This window comes from Eptatretus burgeri, chromosome 8 (genome assembly GCF_056783735.1).
Source record: "Eptatretus burgeri isolate ZD-2024b chromosome 8, Ebu_testis_v1, whole genome shotgun sequence".
Taxonomy (NCBI): domain Eukaryota; kingdom Metazoa; phylum Chordata; class Myxini; order Myxiniformes; family Myxinidae; genus Eptatretus; species Eptatretus burgeri.
Window position 1 is genome coordinate 35,499,054 of NC_140968.1, and position 20,546 is coordinate 35,519,599.

Here is a 20,546-nt window from a genome sequence, read left to right on the forward strand (position 1 = left end):
CGGCGGGAAGGACTCGAACTTAAGCCAGCCACGTTAACCGTTAAGCCAACACCAAACATGTTTCATCGGTTGTGGTGTCGTTTTGAGCCCGACGACGGCGGCCATTTTTGCTCACGTGACGAAGCACCTCTTTTTTTATTGCTTGCCATATTTGCCGAGCGGCTTGCAAAGCGGTTAATACGGAACACACCCCATAGTATAGGCCTCCAAATTTACGGAAGGTGCCCGTAGGCTTGCTTGGTGACGCCTGGCTATGTTAAAGCGTGAGCATCGGACGGTCAGCCATCGACATCTGCGGTCCCTAATGAAAACTACTCGATAGTTCCAAGTCCCAACTGAGCCTTTCCACCATCGTATTAACACAAGGAATAAATATGCCGCTCGTGTAGTGTATGGTGAAAATGTAATATACAATTTACCTGTAAAACAGCAGATGTTCGTTTACAGATATTCCTCAGAATTTGGTATTAAAACTAACGTTGCGGTGTAGCTGCTGGTGCGGCGACCGGCGGTGTATAAGTGTTAATATTTTTGTTTTTCTTTTATATAAATCGTTGTTAATGGCAGATATGGTCAAACTTACGGCACATAATATATAATTACAAGTTGAAGTGCAAGTTTAGTCTGTTCCCAAAGTAAAGCGATCGACTTAAAATACTGCACTGTACAGTGGTAGGGGGGAAGGTCACGTGTCAGGGATAAAGCACGTTCGTGGACCATGACTCGCTGGGCTCGATTTGGTCATCGTCTCCAACCGATATCAACCTTGGACTCGGCAAGTTTGTTTAGTGAAAGAGTTGCTCGTTCTTCCTTATTTGCATCCAAGCGAAGCGCAGTACAGTGGGTCTCCGTTACAGTACAGTACGTGTCAATTGGGGCCTGCGGGTCCAATCCAAGGCATGTCTGTTGATCTTTTTGAGATTAGAAAAGGTACCGATGTACACAGGTGTTTCTTTAAAATGTCTGTGAATGAATGGGATGATGCTGTTACATGACGAGTGCTCATTTGGTTCTTACCAATTACGCGAATTGATATTTACAATGCGTGGCCGTACGTCCAAAAAAAATAATTGTGACGTCAATTGTGACGTCATAGCACCGTGTCCTGTCATTGGTTGGCAAATAAATGGCCGTAACTTGGGAACCGCTTGTCCGATTAATATCAAATGTCCGAGTGCAGGCCCGTACGTGCAACAAAATAATAATCTATAATTCCAGCTGTGTGTGTGTGTGTGTGTGTGTGTGTGTGTGTGTGTGTGTGTGTGTGTGTGTGTGTGTGTGTGTGTGTGTGTGTGTGTGTGTGTGTGTGTGTGTGTGTGTGTGTGTGTGTCTGTGACCGCTGTTTCCCGACAACCACTGGTCCGATCTAATTGAAACTTGCCAGATATATTGCTGGGGCCCTGAGGATGTGCCTTTTCAAGGTTTGATATTAATCGGACAAGTCATTCCCAAGTTATGGCCATTTATTCACCAAACCAATGACAAGACACGTTGCTGCGTCGGCGTGGCTCCGTAGGCCGGTGCGTAGCCGGCCGACGATGAAGTCACGGGCCGTGCCGGTTACGATGGGGATCAATCGGTGCCTTAGTTCCCGTGGCGTAGGAGTGGCAATGGTCAATGGCAGCGAATGTCATGGCAAACAAAGACAGGGAGGTAAACTTGATTTTAATTTGGATTTTAATTAACTCTGTGTGTGTAAGTATCACAGCAGTTGTTACTTCAATGCAAGTGATAATTCGTATAATTTATGTGAACATTCCGTACGGGCACGCACCACTTCCGGGTCGTGATGACTTGCTGTATTCCAATAATTTCTCGATTTCTTATGCGCATTTATAGATAAACACAATGCTCCAATCCAGTCGTTGTTTACGAGAGCAAAGGAACGGCCTGTGTGGTTGTTTGAAAGTTTTTTTTGGGGGGGGGGGGTTGCACGTACGGCCACGCACGTACGGGCACGTGAGAGCGAAGGAACGGCCTGTGTGGTTGTTTGAAAGTTTTTTTTTGGGGGGGGGGGGGTTGCACGTACAGCCACGCACGTACGGGCACGCGAGAGCGAAGGAACAGCCTGTGTGGTTGTTGTTTCTGGCTCGTGGTTTGAAAGTTTTTTTTTTTGGTTTACTCGTATGGCCACGCACGTACGGGCACGTACTAGTTCTTCTAATGTGGATACATGTTCTTGTTCTCTCAATACAAGATCACATCTTAAACATTGTGGTTAAGGACTCGGTAATCTCAACTCCTGGATGATCGTTTTAGTTTTAATATCCCATTACCAGACTCTGGCATAATAGTTAAAGTATCTGTTATGAGTCAGGTAGGTCAGCGGTTCGATTCTGAACCTGGCCAAGTCATATTATAGCAAAGACTTGAAAAATGGTATGTGCTATTTCCATGCTTGATGCTCAGGAATTCAAGAATATAGCAGATATAAACTCCATTGGGAGGAGGAAATTCCTCAATTGCCTTAGCTGAGTTCAGAGAGGGAAGAAATGCCGTAAAAATTGCTTCACTGGGACCCAGGATGCCCGAGGAAGTGACATCACTTCCCCCAAGTTCAAAGGTTTTTGTCCTGTCATGCATCAACACGATTGGTGTTGTGGCTCTTCCACAAGCCTTAACCCTCGGAGAAGAAAGGCTTTTCTGTCTGTGTAAATGGCAGGAGGTTGTAACCCCTCTGTAATAATTTTCACATGCATATCACTCATATTTTTGGCACCACTTCAGACTGATGTTTAATCGGTAAATCTCTGCTTGCAGAAAAAAGGAAAGAGAAATTGGAGGAAGATGAAAACAAAAACATCTGAAAAAGACGACGACGTGAACGGCTTTGTTGCATTCCAGCGGAAATGCAAGGCTTCTCAGGGAACAGAAGCGAGAGATGAGCGGCTGGAGGTCGAAGTGAAGCGGGAACGCCGGAGGGAGGAACGACGATTGAAAAGGCAGCGACAGAAGCTTTCAAGTAAGGTGTGCATGGTCTGGGAGCGAGGGAAACTGTATCGGTACCAATTTGGTAACTCCAGGAAACATCTGCAAAATGAACTGGGCTCACATGTTCCTTGGCACTACCTGTATTCCAGGTGTGTTTCCAGTGCCAGCAGCCAGGACACGAAATGGCAGATTGTCCTCAGGCCATGGAGAACTTTGAGTCTGGAGCTGGTATTTGCTTTTGCTGTGGATCGACAGAACATGGAATGCAACACTGCACATCACGCTTTGCCGAGGGTGAGAACAGGTCAAAAGCCATATCAACAGTGAACTTGGTTGTGGTTCACAACTGAGGACAAATTTCATTTCAGGGCTTAAGTGAAGAGCACTGGCACAAAACATTAAACAAGAAGGAACAATCTGAGGTTGCAGACCCTTTCCAGTACCTGTTTTGCGTGGTGTACAGATTATGTACCCAGGAGATACCCGTTTACGACGGGTATGGGGGACAGGACGGATCACAATACTCGGTTACGGTAGTTTCTTTGGATGTTTTGCACCGCATTCAACCGCTCGGTTCATATTGGTGGCGTGTCGGTACCCATGGTAGCTTTTGAGACTGGTCGCTTTAGATTGTTGGCCTTGACACATCGTGCCGGATGAATAACACGAACGATTTGGCATATTCATCGTTTCTGTATTACCTCCATCAACAGATTAACAACATGGCAGGATAAAAGTCATAAATGCTGAGTTGAACAAACGTCTTGAACTCGTGGACTTGGTGAAGTTAAGCACGTCGTCTGGGACCCGCCAAACGCTGCTGATTGTGACGTCACCGATTTCCTCTGAAAATTCTATCTATGTTGGATTTTTTGAATCCGCTATCACCTGCGTAAATTCATGGAACACATAATGTGAAGATTTCGGAAATATGAACAGAATATGTTCGGAGAAAAGTTAGAAGTTCCAGGCTTACGCCTATTATATTATGAGATTTCGATGACATAAAATTAATGAACTTGCTCATGTTCCATTAATACATAATTAATGAACAGACTCACGTTCCAATGGTACATAATTAGTAGATGGACTCTTGTTCCATCGGTGGGTCATCACATTTCAATCATACATAATTCCGACATACTCATGGTCTGTGTTGACAAATGGACCCAAATGCAATACTCTCTTCTTCAGCAAGGGTAATAAATGAAGCACATTGGAAATTGCTATTTTTAAGTTATCAAAAATGTAGTTTAAACATACCTACAAGGACTAATTTCAGTCTCTACCCCTCTCCCCCAAACCATTAAATCAAGTCATCAACCTACACACATCAAGATGAGACAAAAGATAAATATCTTGTTCGGTTATTTCTCCGAAATAAGCTCAGAGTGGGTGCCAGTGTGGCCGTACGTCCAGTCGTGGCCAAAAAATATTGGCGCCCTTGCACTTTTTTCAAATAACTCACAATTTTCTCAAAAAATACATTGAAATTGACAAAAATATTTTATCTCCACAATTCTTTATTACACTGTTAATATTACAGAACCTTTGTTTATGATTCAGAACTTAATATATCCTTTTAAATCAGAAAATATAAATAAATGGCATTGGCAAAATTATTGACACACGAGACTTGATATTTGGTATCACAGCCTTTGGACAAAATAACTGCAGTCAAACACTTCCTATAGCCATGAATGAGCTTCCTTCACCTCTCTACTGGCAGTTTGGCCCACTCTTCTTGTGCAAACTGCTCCAGTTCTCCCAGATTTGAAGGATGCCTTCTCTCAACTGCTGTTTTCAGATCTCCCCACAGGTGTTCAATGGGATTTAGATCTGGACTCATTGCTGGCCACTTCAGAACAGTCCAGTGTTTTGTCTTGAACCATTCCTGGGTGCTTTTTGAAGTGTGTTTGGGGTCATTGTCCTGCTGCAAGACCCATGATCTTCGACGGAGACCAAATTTGACACTGGCATGAACAATGCGCTCTAAAATTCCTTGGTAATCTCATGATTTCATGATGCCATGCACACATTGAAGGCACCCAGCGCCAGAGGCAGCACAGCAACCCCAAACCATCACTGAACCTCCTCCATGTTTGTCTGTAAGGAAGGTGTTCTTTCCTTTGAAGGCTTCATTTTGTTTTCTGTAAACAGAGATGATGTGCTCTAATTTGGTCTCATCTGTCCACAGGACAATTTCCCAGAAGGATTTTGGCTTATTCAGGTGTGTTTTGGCAAAGTCAGTCAGGCTTTCTTATGTCTCTCTCTCCAATGGGGTCCTCCTGGATCTCCTACCAGAAAACCCCTTTCATTGAGTTGGCGACGGATGGTGCGAGTTGAAACTGTCGCACCTTGTGTCTGAAGGTCAGCTTGAATCTGTTTGGCAGTTGATCGAGGTGCTTTCTCCACCATTCGAACAATCCTTCGCTGCAATCTTCGATCAAGTTTTCTCTTGCAGCCACGTCCAGGGAGATTGGCAACAGTGCCATGGGCCTTAAACTTCCTGATAACATTGCATATGGTGGACACAGGAACATCAAGGTTTCCAGAGGTGGACTTGTAGCCCTGAGATTGTCCATGCTGAGCTCCAATCTTGTGTCTGATCTCAGACAATTCTCTGGTTTTCTTTCTTTTCTCCATGTTTATTGAGGTACACACAGTGATAAAAGAGCAGAATGACTCATTTTCTCTTTTCAAACTAGTTGAATGAATGATTTTTATATTGCAGGCACCTGTAACTCACCACAGGTGAGTTCAATTCCAAAGTAAAGTAGAATCACCCACTTGAAATCTAATTATTTCTAACAACTTCTAAAAGGTGCCAATGATATTGTCCGGGCCATTTTAGGATTTCTGTATGGAATAAGCTAAGATTTAATAATTTTTTTCAGCTTTTTTTCATTTTCTTCCACTGCAAACCAAATAAATACATGTGTGGATACCAAAAGTGCAAGGGTGCCAATATTTTTGACCATGACTGAACGTACGTCAGTTAACATTTAACTAAAATATCTTCTCACAAACTACCCGACCGATTAAATTATGGACCAAATTTGGTACAATGCATTAGGACAGCAAGGTCTCATTGGGTTGCGCTCCCCATCGGGATGTGCCCCCTATAAAGGAGGTGAATTGGGGGGTTTCACCCCAATATTGGTGTTTTATTCAAAAATAATCTCAAAAACCACCAGACAGTTTCAGACTAAACTTGCCAAGAGGCATCGGGACCATGCCCTAACCTTAAGTTGTACTCCTCATGGCCATATCTCCCCTGAATCCTTCATTTTCACTGAAACTTCTTCACCACGACCTGAGCGATATGGATCAAAATTGGTACCATGCATCAGGACAGTAAGGTCTCAGGGCATTGTGCTCCCCATCCACATCTGCCTTCTATAAGAGGGTGAAAAGGGGGTTTTCACCTCAAATTTAGGCAATTTATTTTAAAATCTTCTCAGAAACCGACGACCAGATACAGACCAAACTCCTCATGAAACAAGAATAATGCTGTTAACTTAAGTTGTGTTCCCCATGACCATACCTCTTAAGGAAGGGCAGGCATGGCCCCTTCCCCCTCATCCCTCATTTTCATCCAAGCTGTTGGGGAAATAACCGTTAGTCCCCCACAGGGCTATTTTAATTGGCTGAACATGATGAATTTAACAATTATACCATTGGAATACATCAAGATACCTTTTAACTATGCAATGCTCAATGAACGAAGATTGCTTGGAATGCTTTTTATGGATATCTTGAGGATTATAAATCATACGACTGTCAGTTGTCTGTCCAGTTTCTGGTCTCTTCTCACCAGTTAACGCATAGTCACCAAACTTCGTAAGCATAATTAAATGTCTTGCAATTCTGCTAACAGCATCTAAAATTACTTGCAACTTATATTTTGTTCGGCCCAGTCGAAAGTAGACTTTTTGTCAGTTTACGATGCTGGATGGCATGATGGCATTCCACTGGGTGGTGCTTCAAGCCCAACTGTCACAGGATTGTTGTCTCTTATTATATTTGTCAAAAACATATCTTCCCCCACCTCGTCCAGGAGCAAGGACCTGAGAAAAATGAAATCGTTCAACACTCCCTACAGAAAAGGTTTGACTTCACAGAGTGGTATAATAGACCCTATAGAACACCTCCAGGTAGTATGTGGTTTCAAATTGTGGTATCATTAAAATTCTACAGGCCATTATACATACCAAGAGGGCCACTGTGGGCTAGCAAAATTTAGGGGAGGGGTCACGTAAACGTGAATAGACTCAAGACTCAACCAATTTTCTATATTGAGGTATCATTGGCTTCGTATTATAATTCTCTTTCAGAATATGTACAGAAATGTCGATATTCATTCAACTGTACAACCACAAGAGGTAAAACTCACAAACAAATCAAATATTATGAGCTTTTTTTTATATTTTAGGCATCTTTGAGAGTATACTAAGTTGTCAAGTCAAACTTTTCTGTAGTGGGTGTTGAACAATTGAATTTTTCACAGGTTCATGCTGCTGGACTAAAAAATGCTGCGTTAGTCTATTTTTTTATGAAATTCTTATGGACTAGATAATTACAAAAATAAAGTTTAAAAATGTCATGTTAATAATGATGGTAAAAGAGGCTGTGGGTTAATAGTTGCTTTTCTGTGTCATTCCAAATTGAACATCTGAAAGACTCCTACTAGCCCACTGAAGCAATGGCCAGTTCAGAGAGTCAGGCAGTAGTGCAACTTTTACCTGTAAAGAGACAGAAGTTGACTAACTTTCACAAGTGCATAATTTGTCAGATGGACTCAACCGAGACACTGAGGAAAGCCCGAGATACCTCCATACAGACACTTGTTGCAGCACTGGAACTCCGACGAGATTAAGTATACGAACGTTTAAAATCAGATTTTGACAGTTTGACAACCGCGGATGTTAAATGGCACTCAAATCGCTACGAAAAATGGACAAGCAAAGAAAACCTGCATTACATGCAGAGGAGAAGATCTGCATTCTCATCGACACCAGCAGAAGAATCTAAGATTGGCACACAATCTGAAACAAGTTTGACGGAGACCTCCAGCGTATCCAGGTCCCAGTCAACGTCCACTGACTGGACTATGTGCCTCTTCTGCAAGAAGAAAACACAAGGGTAGGAGATGACCATGGTCAGAACTTTCCAAGCCTGTGAAACTATTGTGCAAGCAGCGACCGCAAAGGGCGATGAGGACATGTTACGGACTACTGGTGCTGTCAGTAATGATCTAGGGGCAGCAGAAGCTAGATACCACAGAGCTTGCCATGCCTTATACATCAGCAAAGCTAATCTGCAGTATGCTGGCTTCCATGAAGGGAGACAAGAAACTTGTTACGATACGGCATTCAAGCAATTGGCTGAAGATATCTCTGCTGACCTGAATGGTGGGAAGGCCTTTGATATGACAATTCTTCTGGACAGATACAATCATTTTCTGCGCGGACAGGGAGTGGCAGTCGACAGCTACACTACCCAGCGACTCAAACTTCGACTAAAGAAACACTTTGGAGATGACATTGTCTTCCATAAGCCATATGATCTTAGTCAGTCCGAGCTTTTGTACTCAAGCTCCATATCCCTTCAAGATGTCATCAACTCTGCCTATCAGTGTAACACCGCAACAGCCACGGGTGTATCAAGAAAACAGCGCACAACAGCGATGGATGATTGCGACAGGGTGAGTCTGCTGTACCGCACTGCGAAACTCATCAAGTCGGAGATCAAAGAATCCCAAGGCATATCAGTCCGACCACCTAATATCATGGATCTAACCCTGACAAAATCCAAATCTGTAATACCAGACAGTCGTTACTGGCTACTACGCTGGGTTATTGCCAAACCAGAAAAGGAAGATGAAGATGAGTTTTCAGCACCAGAATGTAGCAACTCATCAGATGAAAGACGTGTTTTGATGCTTGCTCAGGATGTTGTACACTGTGCGACTCATGCTAGAACTAACCACATGCCATGCACAGAAGCATGTGCATGTATGGCCGAAGAAACTTGTGAAAATCCAAGAACAATCTTTGAATCCAGTGGTGAAGAAGACGCTGACGAAAAGATACAACAGATGACATCTTCATGCTTCCATGGCGAATGTGATTCCTTGTTGCCAGACACAAATATTACAAACCGCTCTGACGAATGTGCTTCCGTACAACCATGCACAACTATTATGATTCGCTCTCACTAATGTGCTTCTGTGTTGTCATGAACAGCTCCCAGTGTCGACCATGATAACTATGATCATCCACTATGATGAATGAGTAGCTTCCGTGCTGCCAGAGACAACGAATGTACTTCCGTGTTGCCAAAGACAACTATTATGCTCGGCTCTGATGTATGTGCTTCCGTGTTGCAATACACTAGTAAAAGACGAATGCTAAAGATAAGTTGCAGTTTTCTTTATGCGTGCCTCTGTATGTATATGAATTTCTGCAGAACAATACTTTGTTAAGCGTTTGATTTCCAAAATGCATACATACCAGTAGTAATTGAGAAACACCGTTCACCTTCATATGAGAACACAATTAAAAATGTCAAAGTTTGAATTAATGTGATATTTTAGCTTTGGTGATGCCATGGCAAAGGCCATTTTCAAATAACTGTACATACTCTGATAGAGAATTATAATAGGAAGCCAATGATACCTCAGTATTGAAAATTGGTTGAGTCTAGACAAAGATATTCATGTTTACATTACCCCTCCCCCTAAATTTTGCTAGCCCACAGTGACCCTCTTGGTATGTATAATGGCCTGTATAATTTTAATACCACATATGACCTGGAGGTGTTCTGTAGGGTCTATTCGACCACCCTGTCAAGTCAAACCATTTCTGTAGGGGGTGTTGAACAAATTTCCTTATTTGGCCTAATATGAGAAATGGCTGCTGGACTAACCCCACAACACAGTGGAACTACTTGGGGCTATTAGGACAGGTAGTAGTTAGTGGATTAATTTTTGATGTGGAACAAGCCGGGCAGAGAAACATCCTGAAATATTATATATATATATATATATATATATATATACATACATATACATATATATATATATATATATATATATATATATATATATATATATATATATATATATATATATATATATATATATATATATATATATATATATATATATATATACATACATATACATATATCTTCTTCTTCTTTCGGCTGCTCCCATTTGGGGTCGCCACAGCGGATCATCCGTATGATCCACATAGTGATTTGGCACATGTTTTACGCCGGATGCCCTTCCTGACGCAACCCTGGTCGCCTCTTACAGCACAGGGATCTGGTACACCTATTTTAACCGGGGTATACACCGGCCCAGTACACTGGTACTCATTTCGCCGACATCGGAAGGATGACAGGAAGACAGATTTTGACAGTCTTCTTAGGAACTGTCCTGACAGACAGGAAGACCTAAGCCGCTGCCCTAACCACTGCGCCAACACCAGATCCTGAAAAAAAATATATATATATATATATTACGTTTTTTTTTTTTCAACTGACACTCTGAGGCAATGGCACACAACATACAACAATCCCAAGGCAGTGATTTTATTAATGTGTGTTTAGCTATTCTTTCCATACGTCTTGTGGGTAAATGGGAAAAAAATGTGTGGTGTAGGGCTTTTAGTTCGGTTTTCATTCCTTTATCTTACTTTATTTCTTCCACAAACCACACAAGCAAGCACGTGTACAGACAGAACATTAACGACGAATGGGACAACAAGGAAACACAGCGAGGCTCATTCGCAAACGCATACCAATTTCCATTCAAATTGCACGCCAAAATCCAACTGCCGTCTCACCACAGACCTTCATTCTGCTCACCACAATGTTACAACGCTCACGATAACCACTCAAGTCTCTCAAAATCCCCACAACCACATACGTCCATGCCTTCACTACAAACGCCACCATTACAAACAACCCCCTTCCTCTTCCCTGCAATGCCACATTTACAACCACCTCTCCCTATCTCTTCGCTACGAACGCCACAATGCTCTTACCTCTCTACAACTGCCAGCTATCCCTTGGATGTGCCTCAGTCTCAAACAAGAAGGGCACGCGGTAGAACACATACCTCTGCCACGTAATGCCTGATCCACAAGAACACATCAGGCCCATTACATTTTTGAGATATCATGCTGTATATCGTTTTTGGTCCGATCTCTCAATGGTGAAGAATCGCTTGAATTCCAGTCGTCAGATCCGGATCCGGATCTTCATCAAAATCTAATCAGGTCATCCTTATCACACACCCAACCTGTCGACAAAATTTCATCTGGATCTGTCTTCAACTTTTTGAGATATCCTGTACACAGACAGACAGACAAAGGTGAAAACATAACCACCTTTCACCTTCGGTGGCGGAGGTAATTAAAATAAATAGATGAAAAATCAAATACAGGTGAGCGACCTGAGACAATGGGGAAGCAGGGTAGTTTTGTGTGCCGACGGACATCAAAGCCAGTATGTGGGGGGGGGGGAGTGGGGGAACAAAAACAAATGCACGTGTGCGATCCTAGACAATGTGGAAGCGTGGTAATTTTGCGTGCCGATGGACATCAAAGCCGATACATCAGGAAAAATCACAGAACCATTGGAAAGCATCCGTAAATGAAAATATAAATAAATGAAGGGGAAAAAATGAAAAAAATCAAATGCAGGTGAGCGACCTGAGACAATGGGGAGGCAGGGTTCGTATACTTGCACTGTGTAAGCACACCCTGCTAATATACTTCGTTTTTTTTTCTCAAGAACTACAGCAAACTGTGTTTCTTTCAAGGCGACCTTCCTTTTGCAAAATGTTTCATCTGTGGAGAGATGGGCCACCTTTCACGCTCCTGTTCACAGAACCCGAGGGGGTTGTATGCAGAAGGTCAGTGGTTCCCACAAACTTTACTTGGTTTGCAGTGACTGTTAATTGTCATAGCTCAGTGTTTGCAGTTTCTTTCTCATTGTTTCTTTGTGTTCAGGGGGAAGCTGCCGTACATGTGGATCTGTTGAGCACTACCAGCGCGACTGTACAAAAAGACTGCGTGAAGAAGCAGGCAAGAAATTTGCAATCGACACTTTTAAATCAAAAGGGAGGTGTGTTTGTGGGGGGGGGGTGCAGTGTCGAACAAAGATTTGAGGTCGAAGGCTAATCCATTATGTGGACAAATTTGCATCCAATCAAGTATTGTGTGCAGTGAGAATTCCGGCATGCTTGTTCGCAATTCCTGTCAACTGTGTCTTTCCACTAACAAGGGCATTTGACTGTTTGCAGGTGATGCTGAAGCTACTGCCAGTATGTGGAGGCCTGGAGAAAGTGTTGATGCACTCGAGCCATCACCAAAGCCTCGACCACCCAGCCCCAAACGGGCTAAAGTTGTGATATTCTGAAGCGGTTTAGTTGAACGAGCAGGACAGCAGTCTAAGTTCATGTAAAGTGTTCCAATATCAAAGGGTTATGCCTGACAGACAGGAAGTTCAGTGAGCAGCAGGACATTGTCCAGGTCAGGGTTTCCCCCCTCTATCTTGTCCTTGGAGAAAGAAAATTTCAACATTGCAGGTTGGCTCTAAATTATCACATGTTCAAGTGAATAAAACAAAGCAAGAAGTAAGTGAGTAAGAAAATGCATTTGCAACTCGTTTTTTTTTGTTTTAATAAATAAATATTTTATACAAACTTCACAAGCGCAGGGTGTGGGGGGCACAGACTCCATGCAGCGTAGCAGACAGGTGTTTTGGCACTTGCCAATACTTGGCACGGTGGTATGAAGGGCATGGCACATTTCAGCAGTCGGATAACGATGGTGAGCGTCGGTTTGTGCTGCCCCCTTAACCCATCACACCGACGCTGGTCAACAAAGCAAGAGCGAACACTGTACCGTAAACACACTATGTAAAGTGTGAAAGCAGCTAGGGTTTGGATTTTCTGTACTCTGTGCTGTGAGGGAAAACGTGTTGTGAAACCACCTTCTAAAATGTGGCCAGAGTAAAAGAACCAGGTAGCTTACCTTCTTATACACAAAAGAACTGTAAAAATCCAATTATAAGAGTTAAAATGTGCAGATTAAGTACTGTACAAATAAGCGACATCCCGCTTCGGTAATACCCTTCAAAACACTATTCTTGAACTTCTTTCACAGCTTCATTGTCACCAAGTAGCATTATATGTTTTAACACAAGGTGACATAAGTTACTTGATGTGAGCTACATGCCTTTCCTAACGGCTACATTTGCCAAGTTAAAAAATCCCAACGGGGAAAATTTCCACACCCCAGAGAGCACAATGTATTTTAAAATTCCCCTCAATAACCATCCATAAAAACTTGCTGGGTGAAACGGTTACACTGCCGGGCAGAAAATGTCAGTAAATACAAAATAACCTACGGGTCTCTCTTGTTAAACGTCACCACGGCAAGTTTCATTTAACTCGTTCCGATGACCCATTCTCAGGAAGCATTCTTGCACTTCATTGCAATTGATCCCTCCCGTGGTTTTGTTTTGCACCCTACCTGTGCCTTCATTTTGCTTTCCTCAGTTTCATTTTGCAAAAATAGCAGGATTTGCAAGGCCAAAAATAAATACTCGCACAAGAAAGAACCACAAACGTTCGCTCAAGTTAAAACATCATCGCAGTCGCTGCTCGAACTTTACCCCCCCCCCAAATCTCTCCCCCTCATTCACCACAAAAGGCGTCAAAAACACAATCCATTTGGGAACGCTTTTGCCAAAGTCTGCCAATTAGTGCAATTTAATTGGTGGAAAAAAAGAAGAAAAACATTCCCACTTTTGGATACCTTCCCCATTTTTCTTTGATAAACCAATGGAAGTAGAACAATCACCCTCTGAGGGTTTTGAACAAACAATTTTGAAGTCAGGTTGGATTGGGCTTTCTCGGGTATGGGTTTTCTTCAGAGGCAGAGATTCTATGAAAAGTCACGTTTTGAAGACAAATGTTGGTGAAAACAAGTGTGCGTGTACGCGTGCAAAAACAAACTAATGTAATGAGACAAAAGTCATGGAGTCAATAACAAAGCAAAAAAAAAAACGTTTCTCTGACGCCACGATGCAGGCAAAACTTGGCAAATTTCCTTGGAAACCTGGAATGCTGGCACATTGAGCTGAACCTTGCCTTGCACCAGGTTTTTAGGCCAGTCGGTTTACGGGCTGCTTGAGGCAGAGCTCGCTGCCTGCAGAAATGATGGGAAGCTGGTTGTCACGATGGTATTCGATCAGGTGGCTCACGGAGTCAAACCGGCGGTCCTTGGTACGAACCTGGATGGGATACAAGGGTTAAACATAGTCGTGTTCAATCGCAAAGATCGACCAACAAGTAGTAATAATAATAATAATAACTAGAACTGCCACTTTATAACTGCTGGCAGTGATGACCGGGTACCCAGTCCGTCCGCCTTTGATACAACATGGGACTTTCTGCAGATGACAGTCGCAAAGTTTCGCATTGAAAGGATAAGCGGTGCCAGAGAAAACATTATTTAATAGTGATACAAACACAGGCCTGCTTCGAGAGGGCGCGGAACAGACGAGTTACGAACCGGGCAGCACAAAGCATTCAATTTCGTTATTACTGGCTTCCAGATTCAAATCATTAAATAATTCTGGCTCCCAAACCGCGTGACCGATCAGGTTGAAATTTTAAACTTTTATTTCGCATGTCACCTGAATTATAAATCTGAAGTTTCGCATATATAGAGGCAGCGGTTCCAGAGTAAACATTAATTAATATTTATCCTTCAATCCAAGATGGCGGCCAAACCATGTGACTTGTGATGTCATAATTTGCACCACGTGTGCAAACACGATGGTGGATGATAACTGCAAATTTTCGCTTCTCCAGGTTAAGCAGTTCCAGAGAAAACATTATTTAATATTTTTCTTAAAACCAACATGGCTGCCAAACCCTGGGCCCGATCGCGTTGAAATTTCAAACCCTCATTCCGCATGAGTGTTCCACCATAAACTTGATGTTTCACATTTATTGATGCAGTAGTTCCAGAGTAAACATTAATTAATATTTTTCCTTCAATCCAATATGGCTGCCAAACGTTGCATCGTACCTCAAAAGGGGGTGGGAACTTTTTATTCGTCATGGAGAGACGGTCATAGTGGTCGAGTTTCGCCTGGATCTGTTCAGCTGTTTCAGAGAAAAAGACGTTTGAAGATATTGTTTTTCAATCCAAGATGGCTGACGAACCATGTGACCTATGACATCAGAAATTTATATTCTGCTTCCAACTGGGTATTGGAACACGTTTGTGAAGTTTCGTGTTAATCGGTAAAGGTGCGTTTTTCTATCCAAGATGGCCGCCAAACCATGTGACGTGTGACGTCATAATTTTTACCATGCGTGCATACTGCCCTCTCGATGATAATTACAAATTTTCGATTCGTTTGGTTAAGCGGTTCCAGAGAAAACATTATTTAATATTTTTCTTAAATCCAAGATGGCGGCCAAACCATGTGACCTATCACTTCGAAATTAACAAACTTGCATCGCATACATGTCACGAATATAGTTCTGAAATCTCGCCTTCATTGGACCAGCGCTTCTGGAGAAGAAGATGTTTGAAGGTTTTCGGGTTTTTTCAAGATGGCCGCCAAACCATGTGACCAATCAAGAAGAAATTAACAAACTTGATAAAGGATCTCATGGGGAATATATGTGTGAAGTTTCGTCTTAATCTGTCTTGCCCTTCTGGAGAAGAAGATTTTAAAAATTTATTCATTTTCAATCCAAGATGGCTGCCGAACCTTGTGACCTATGATATCATAAATTTAAATTCTGCTTTCCATCATTGACCCGAACAAGTGTGTGAAGTTTCGTGTAAATCGGATAAGGTCTATTTTTCTATCCAAGATGGCCGCCAAACCATGTGACTTCTGAGGTAAAATTTTTTTACCATGTATGCAGACTTGAGGGAGGAAGGCACTTGCAAATTTTTGCTTCGATGGCTTATGAAATTCCAGAGAAAACATTATTTAATATTTTTCTTAAATCCAACATGGCGGCCAAACCATGTGACCTATCACTTCGAAATTAACAAACTTGCATCGCATACATGTCACGAATATAGTTCTGAAATCTCGCCTTCATTGGACCAGCGCTTCTGGAGAAGAAGATGTTTGAAGGTTTTAGGGTTTTTTCAAGATGGCCGCCAAACCATGTGACGTATCAACAACAAATTAACAAACTTGAAAGAGGACCTCAGGGGGAATGTACCTGTAAAGTTTCGCCTTAATCTGTCCAGCCCTTCTGGAGAAGAAGATTTTTTAAAAAAAAACACTAAAAAACAAGATGGCGGCCGAATTACGTCATCGATGACGTCAAAAAAAACATTTTTGACGATGAATTTTGGTGTAGATGACGCTCAGAATTTTTCAGATTTTTCCTATATGGCGTTCTACTTGACGAATTTTCACCGGCATATCGCTTCACCTATGACGTCACGAAAAATCACACATGTTCCCCATAGGGAGCTTAGTAAAATGTATCAAACGAAAATTTTTTCCATTGCACGGTTTCCGAGATACAGATGTCCAAAGTTTATCGCTTTTTTCAAGATGGCGACCGTACCACGTGACCAATGACGTCATAATTATAACGTGATTGTGCTATCAAAAAAGATACACACTATGGTGAAAATTTCCTGTCGATCGGACTTAGTATTCCAGAGAAAATGATTTTTAAAGCGAAAAAGGGTGCAAAATGCCGGCGGAAAAATAATAATAATAATAATAATGCGTAATAATAAACAGAAGAAAAACAATAGGGTACCCTGTACTGACAGGGTACCCTAATAATAGTCGGAAGAATAACGGATCTTCCATTCAAAAAGGGAAAACCCGAACAAAAGTGAGAATACCAGAATATCCTATTACCAATAGCACATTATGCGTACGCAAGTGGCTCTTTAATGCCAATGCCATTCAATAGATGTATGCCTCTTTCGTGAGTGGGCAGAAAGGTAGCTATTTAGTGTCGCATCAGAAGTTGGTTGAAAGCGAAGAAAAATGTGCTTAGAGCTTGTTTGTTGTGGTATTACACCAAAAAAATGGCTTTCAATATCCATCGAATCCATGAACAGAAAAACACAACCAAATACAACATGCAAGTTAAAACTGATTGGGCAGAAACCACAAAGTTTCACTGCATCTTCCTCTTCAAAGTTGATCTGAATTTCTTTGTTAATGCAAATGACTCGAGGCAATACGCGGCTTTCAAATTGACTTATGAATGCTAAACAAGGCTGTGTGTGTGTGGTTTTTTTGGTTTTGTTTGTTTTTTACACTGACTCGGTTCTGTTTGCCAGGGTACTCTTAACCTACCGTTGCTCACATGAAATTTATTTCAAATAGTCTTTTAAACAATGTGCAGCATTTACACAAAGGAGTGACAATTACAAAATGGTTAACCATAATTGTTCTGTTCCTAAATGGAAAACTGATTCACGGAAATATAGGATATAAGACAAATATCCGTGGATGAAAGGAGTCTGGTTCGTATGATTTCCTGTCGTACAAGCGAGCAGCAGTTGATAACAGCAGTTGATCACCAAACTTGATAGTTATGATTACCACATGACACGAATGTGCAAGAGATTTATCGTTTTTGGCCCCTTCCCTGGGGTGGGTCAGGTCAGGTCATGTATGGGAGCATGTGCCGGAGTAGCGTCGCTGTGTCCACTTACCGTCTGTGTCCACTTATTCCAGACGCCTCCATCTGGCCATTCCCCAGGCAGATGTCTGGCCCATCCCCATCTCCTTGAGATGCTGCTCAACCTGCTGCATCCACGAGGCACGTGGTCAGCCCTTGAACGTCCTCCACTCACGAGGCTCCCTCACTGAGAGAATCTGATGAGCAGGATCAGCGCCAGGAAAACGAGCCACATGTCCATACAGCTGCAGCTGACGCTCACGGACTATGCAGGTAACAAATCTCATTTGAGTCTCTCTCAGCAACCGCTCATTAGACACAAAGTCTGACCAGCGACAGCCAAGGATTCTCTGAAGAGACCTGGTACAAAAGGAATTATGTCTCTATCTCAGATCCCTGATCAGAAACCAAGTCTCACATCTCTGCAGTGCAAGCACCAAGAACCTGAAGACTCAGACCTTTGTCATCCTTCACAGGTACTGGCAGCACCACACCCCATGATCCAGTGAATCCATGACTACCCATGCCAGACAGACGTATTTTGACCTGTGGCTCACAGCCAGCAGAGACATGAATATCACTACCAATGTAAGTGAATCTCTCTGTGACCTAAGCATCCTCAGCAGAAATGGGTGCAGATAGGACAGCAGCATCCAAGATGTCATTGAAAGCATGGATCTTAGTTTTAACCCAGGAAACCTGTAATTCCAGTGGCTTCGACTCCTCATTCAGCACTTTGAGGGCCCCCAAAAGGATATCCAGATTCTCCGCAAAGATGACTGCATCGTCTGCAAAATCAAGGTCAGAGATTTTGACATTCCCAAACGATGCACTGCAGCTTGATCTCTCTGACATATTCCCCAGAATCCAGTCCATACAAGTGCTGAAAAGTGTGGGGTGGGGGCAGCACACACCCTTGACGGACTACAGTAACAACTGGAAATAAGTAAGAGATAGTATCACCACATCTCACAGCACAGCAGAGTATAGTTCAGACATCAGATTTTTCAATTTTGTCAGCATCCCATGAAGACCAAGAATTCTCCAGAGGACATCCCGATTCACTAAATCGAACGCTTTACAGAGATCAACATAGGCTGCAAGCAGCCCCTGCTGAAACTCTCATCTGTGTTTCGAGTGGACCCGAAGAGCAAGGATACGTTCAATTATTGACCTCTTTGGTGTAAAGCCTAACTGCTCTGGTGCTGGTGTTAAAGCAGATGGTGGTGAACCCTCTCAAGATGTATCTGAGCAAAGACCTTGCCCGGCACTGAGAGCAGCATCACCCCTCGGTCATTGTTGCAATCCTGGCGACCACCCTTTCCTTTCCAGAGAGGGACAACAAGGCCCTCTTCCAGTCAGTTGGGATGACGCCTGTATTCCAGGCAGAGCACAGAACTGCATGTAATGGCAGCATTTCCCCCAGCCTTGAGAAGTTCAGCATGGATGCCATTTGCATTAACAAAGATCCCAGGAGCTTCACCTTCACCACATTTTAACCAGTTCACCGCAGCCTGCGTTTCCACAAATGAAGGTGGATCACAGTTAAATGGAAGGTCAGCAATAGGGATAATAACACCCCTGACATCCAACTCAACAGCTGGTGGGTCAGACTGGTACAGCTGCTCAAAGTCACCGGTCCAGCCAGCCTTCCCTTTGGACTCCTGTCAAGAGCCCACCACCCTCAGCTCGAATTGCAGTGCACCAAGAGATGGGCTTGGAGGAACGCAATGCACGAATTCTCCTGCAAGGACGAGAATCACTTGACCATGGGTGATGCTCAACCCCCTCACAGATTCCTCGCACATAAGCCTCCTTGTCCTCCCTAAGCACATGTACAGTTTTCTGCCTCAACTCCCTGAACAATTTCGCTCTGTCATCAAGCCTGGCCCGGCGACTCTGATCAGTGGTATCCAGTCCCTTGAGAGAAATTCTTCTTCACCCCACAGTGAGTTCCAAGACACCCACCAGCAACATCAAGGATGGTGGTCTTTAAAGCAATCCACAACTCTTCAGGATTCCCCAAAGCACCCAGACCCCACCCCCCGAAATCCCCACTAAGCCTGTTCGCAAACTCCTCAGCTACCCTCTCATCCTTGAGCTTGCAAACATCCAGCCTCGACTGGGATGGTACTATTCTCCCGGATTTAAGCTGAAACTTCACAGTTGCTACAACAAACCTGTGGTCGGTATTGAGGAACTGAGCACTCCAGTAGACCCTGCAGTTCTGGACCATCCTCCAGCGACCATCAACGAGCACCGAGTCAATCTCCTTTGCCACACCACCAGTGTTGGAATGCCAAATCCAGCGATGAACCTGTGGGTGCTGAAACCATGAACCAGCCACCTGAAATCCATGACTTCTTGCAAAGTCAAGGAACTTAGTGCTATTCTGGTTCACAGTTCCAGACCCATGGGGACCAATGCAAGTCTCATCACCATCCCTATCAATTCCAGTCGATGCATTGAAATCCCCCAAAACTGAAAGAGTATCTCTCCTGGGGCACTGATCAACCACAGACACGAGCACGGCATATCATGCGTCCTTCACGGTGAGATCACTCGCCTCAGTCGGAGCATATCCAGAGGACGGAAACGACACCCAAGGAGTGACATCCTTTCTCATAATATTCTCGTTGACCGGTGTTACCATGGTTATCATTGGAGTCAGCTCATTGGACACAGTTTCAGGAACTCCTTGGGAATGGTAGCCATCAGAGCGACCAGACCAATTGGCCATGATCTCGCCACTACCCAGTCTCCGAACCTCAGAGCGTGCTGCAATACCGATGTTCAAATGCTTGAGCTCAGATGATTACAGAGACAGGTGATCATCCTCTCTTAGGGATAGGACATTCCAGGCACCTACCTGAAGGGCCCGCCTCAGATTAACCCAGAGACC

At 43.2% G+C, this 20,546-nt stretch overlaps 2 protein-coding genes across 6 annotated transcripts in view; one reads left to right on the forward strand and one right to left on the reverse strand.

Moving 5' to 3' along the window:
* Nucleotides 1-620: 620 nt before the first annotated feature.
* Nucleotides 621-12,597, forward strand: LOC147021512 (uncharacterized). Of its 2 annotated transcripts, none has more exons than XM_085891517.1 (6): nucleotides 621-775; nucleotides 2,761-2,967; nucleotides 3,081-3,225; nucleotides 11,765-11,857; nucleotides 11,955-12,029; nucleotides 12,248-12,597. In XM_085891517.1, the coding sequence occupies exons 1-6, from the start codon at nucleotides 719-721 to the stop codon at nucleotides 12,361-12,363; spliced, it is 693 nt and encodes a 230-aa protein (XP_085747643.1). In that variant the 5' UTR covers nucleotides 621-718; the 3' UTR covers nucleotides 12,364-12,597. The 2 variants fall into 2 exon arrangements, with proteins under 2 accessions (XP_085747643.1, XP_085747644.1); XM_085891518.1 differs by having other exon boundaries at nucleotides 677-930.
* A 12-nt stretch (nucleotides 12,598-12,609) lies between these two features.
* The window catches only part of SHC1 (SHC adaptor protein 1), a 124,116-nt gene continuing 116,179 nt past the window's right edge, over nucleotides 12,610-20,546 (reverse strand). For all 4 annotated transcript variants that reach the window (XM_085891514.1, XM_085891515.1, XM_085891512.1 and 1 more), the window contains one exon: nucleotides 12,610-14,244. In XM_085891514.1, the coding sequence (XP_085747640.1) occupies nucleotides 14,116-14,244 (129 nt within the window). In that variant the 3' untranslated portion in view covers nucleotides 12,610-14,115. The remainder of the gene's footprint in view (nucleotides 14,245-20,546) is intronic.

What these genes read in the sequence shown, in the direction of transcription:
- LOC147021512 (XM_085891517.1), top strand. Translation starts at nt 719, where the DNA reads ATGACTCGCTGGGCTCGATTTGGTCATCGTCTCCAACCGATATCAACC. An exon ending in CGATATCAACCTTGGACTCG is followed by an intron (nt 776 to 2,760) that starts GCAAGTTTGTTT and finishes CTCTGCTTGCAG; the next exon opens with AAAAAAGGAAAGAGAAATTG. An exon ending in GACAGAAGCTTTCAAGTAAG is followed by an intron (nt 2,968 to 3,080) that starts GTGTGCATGGTC and finishes CCTGTATTCCAG; the next exon opens with GTGTGTTTCCAGTGCCAGCA.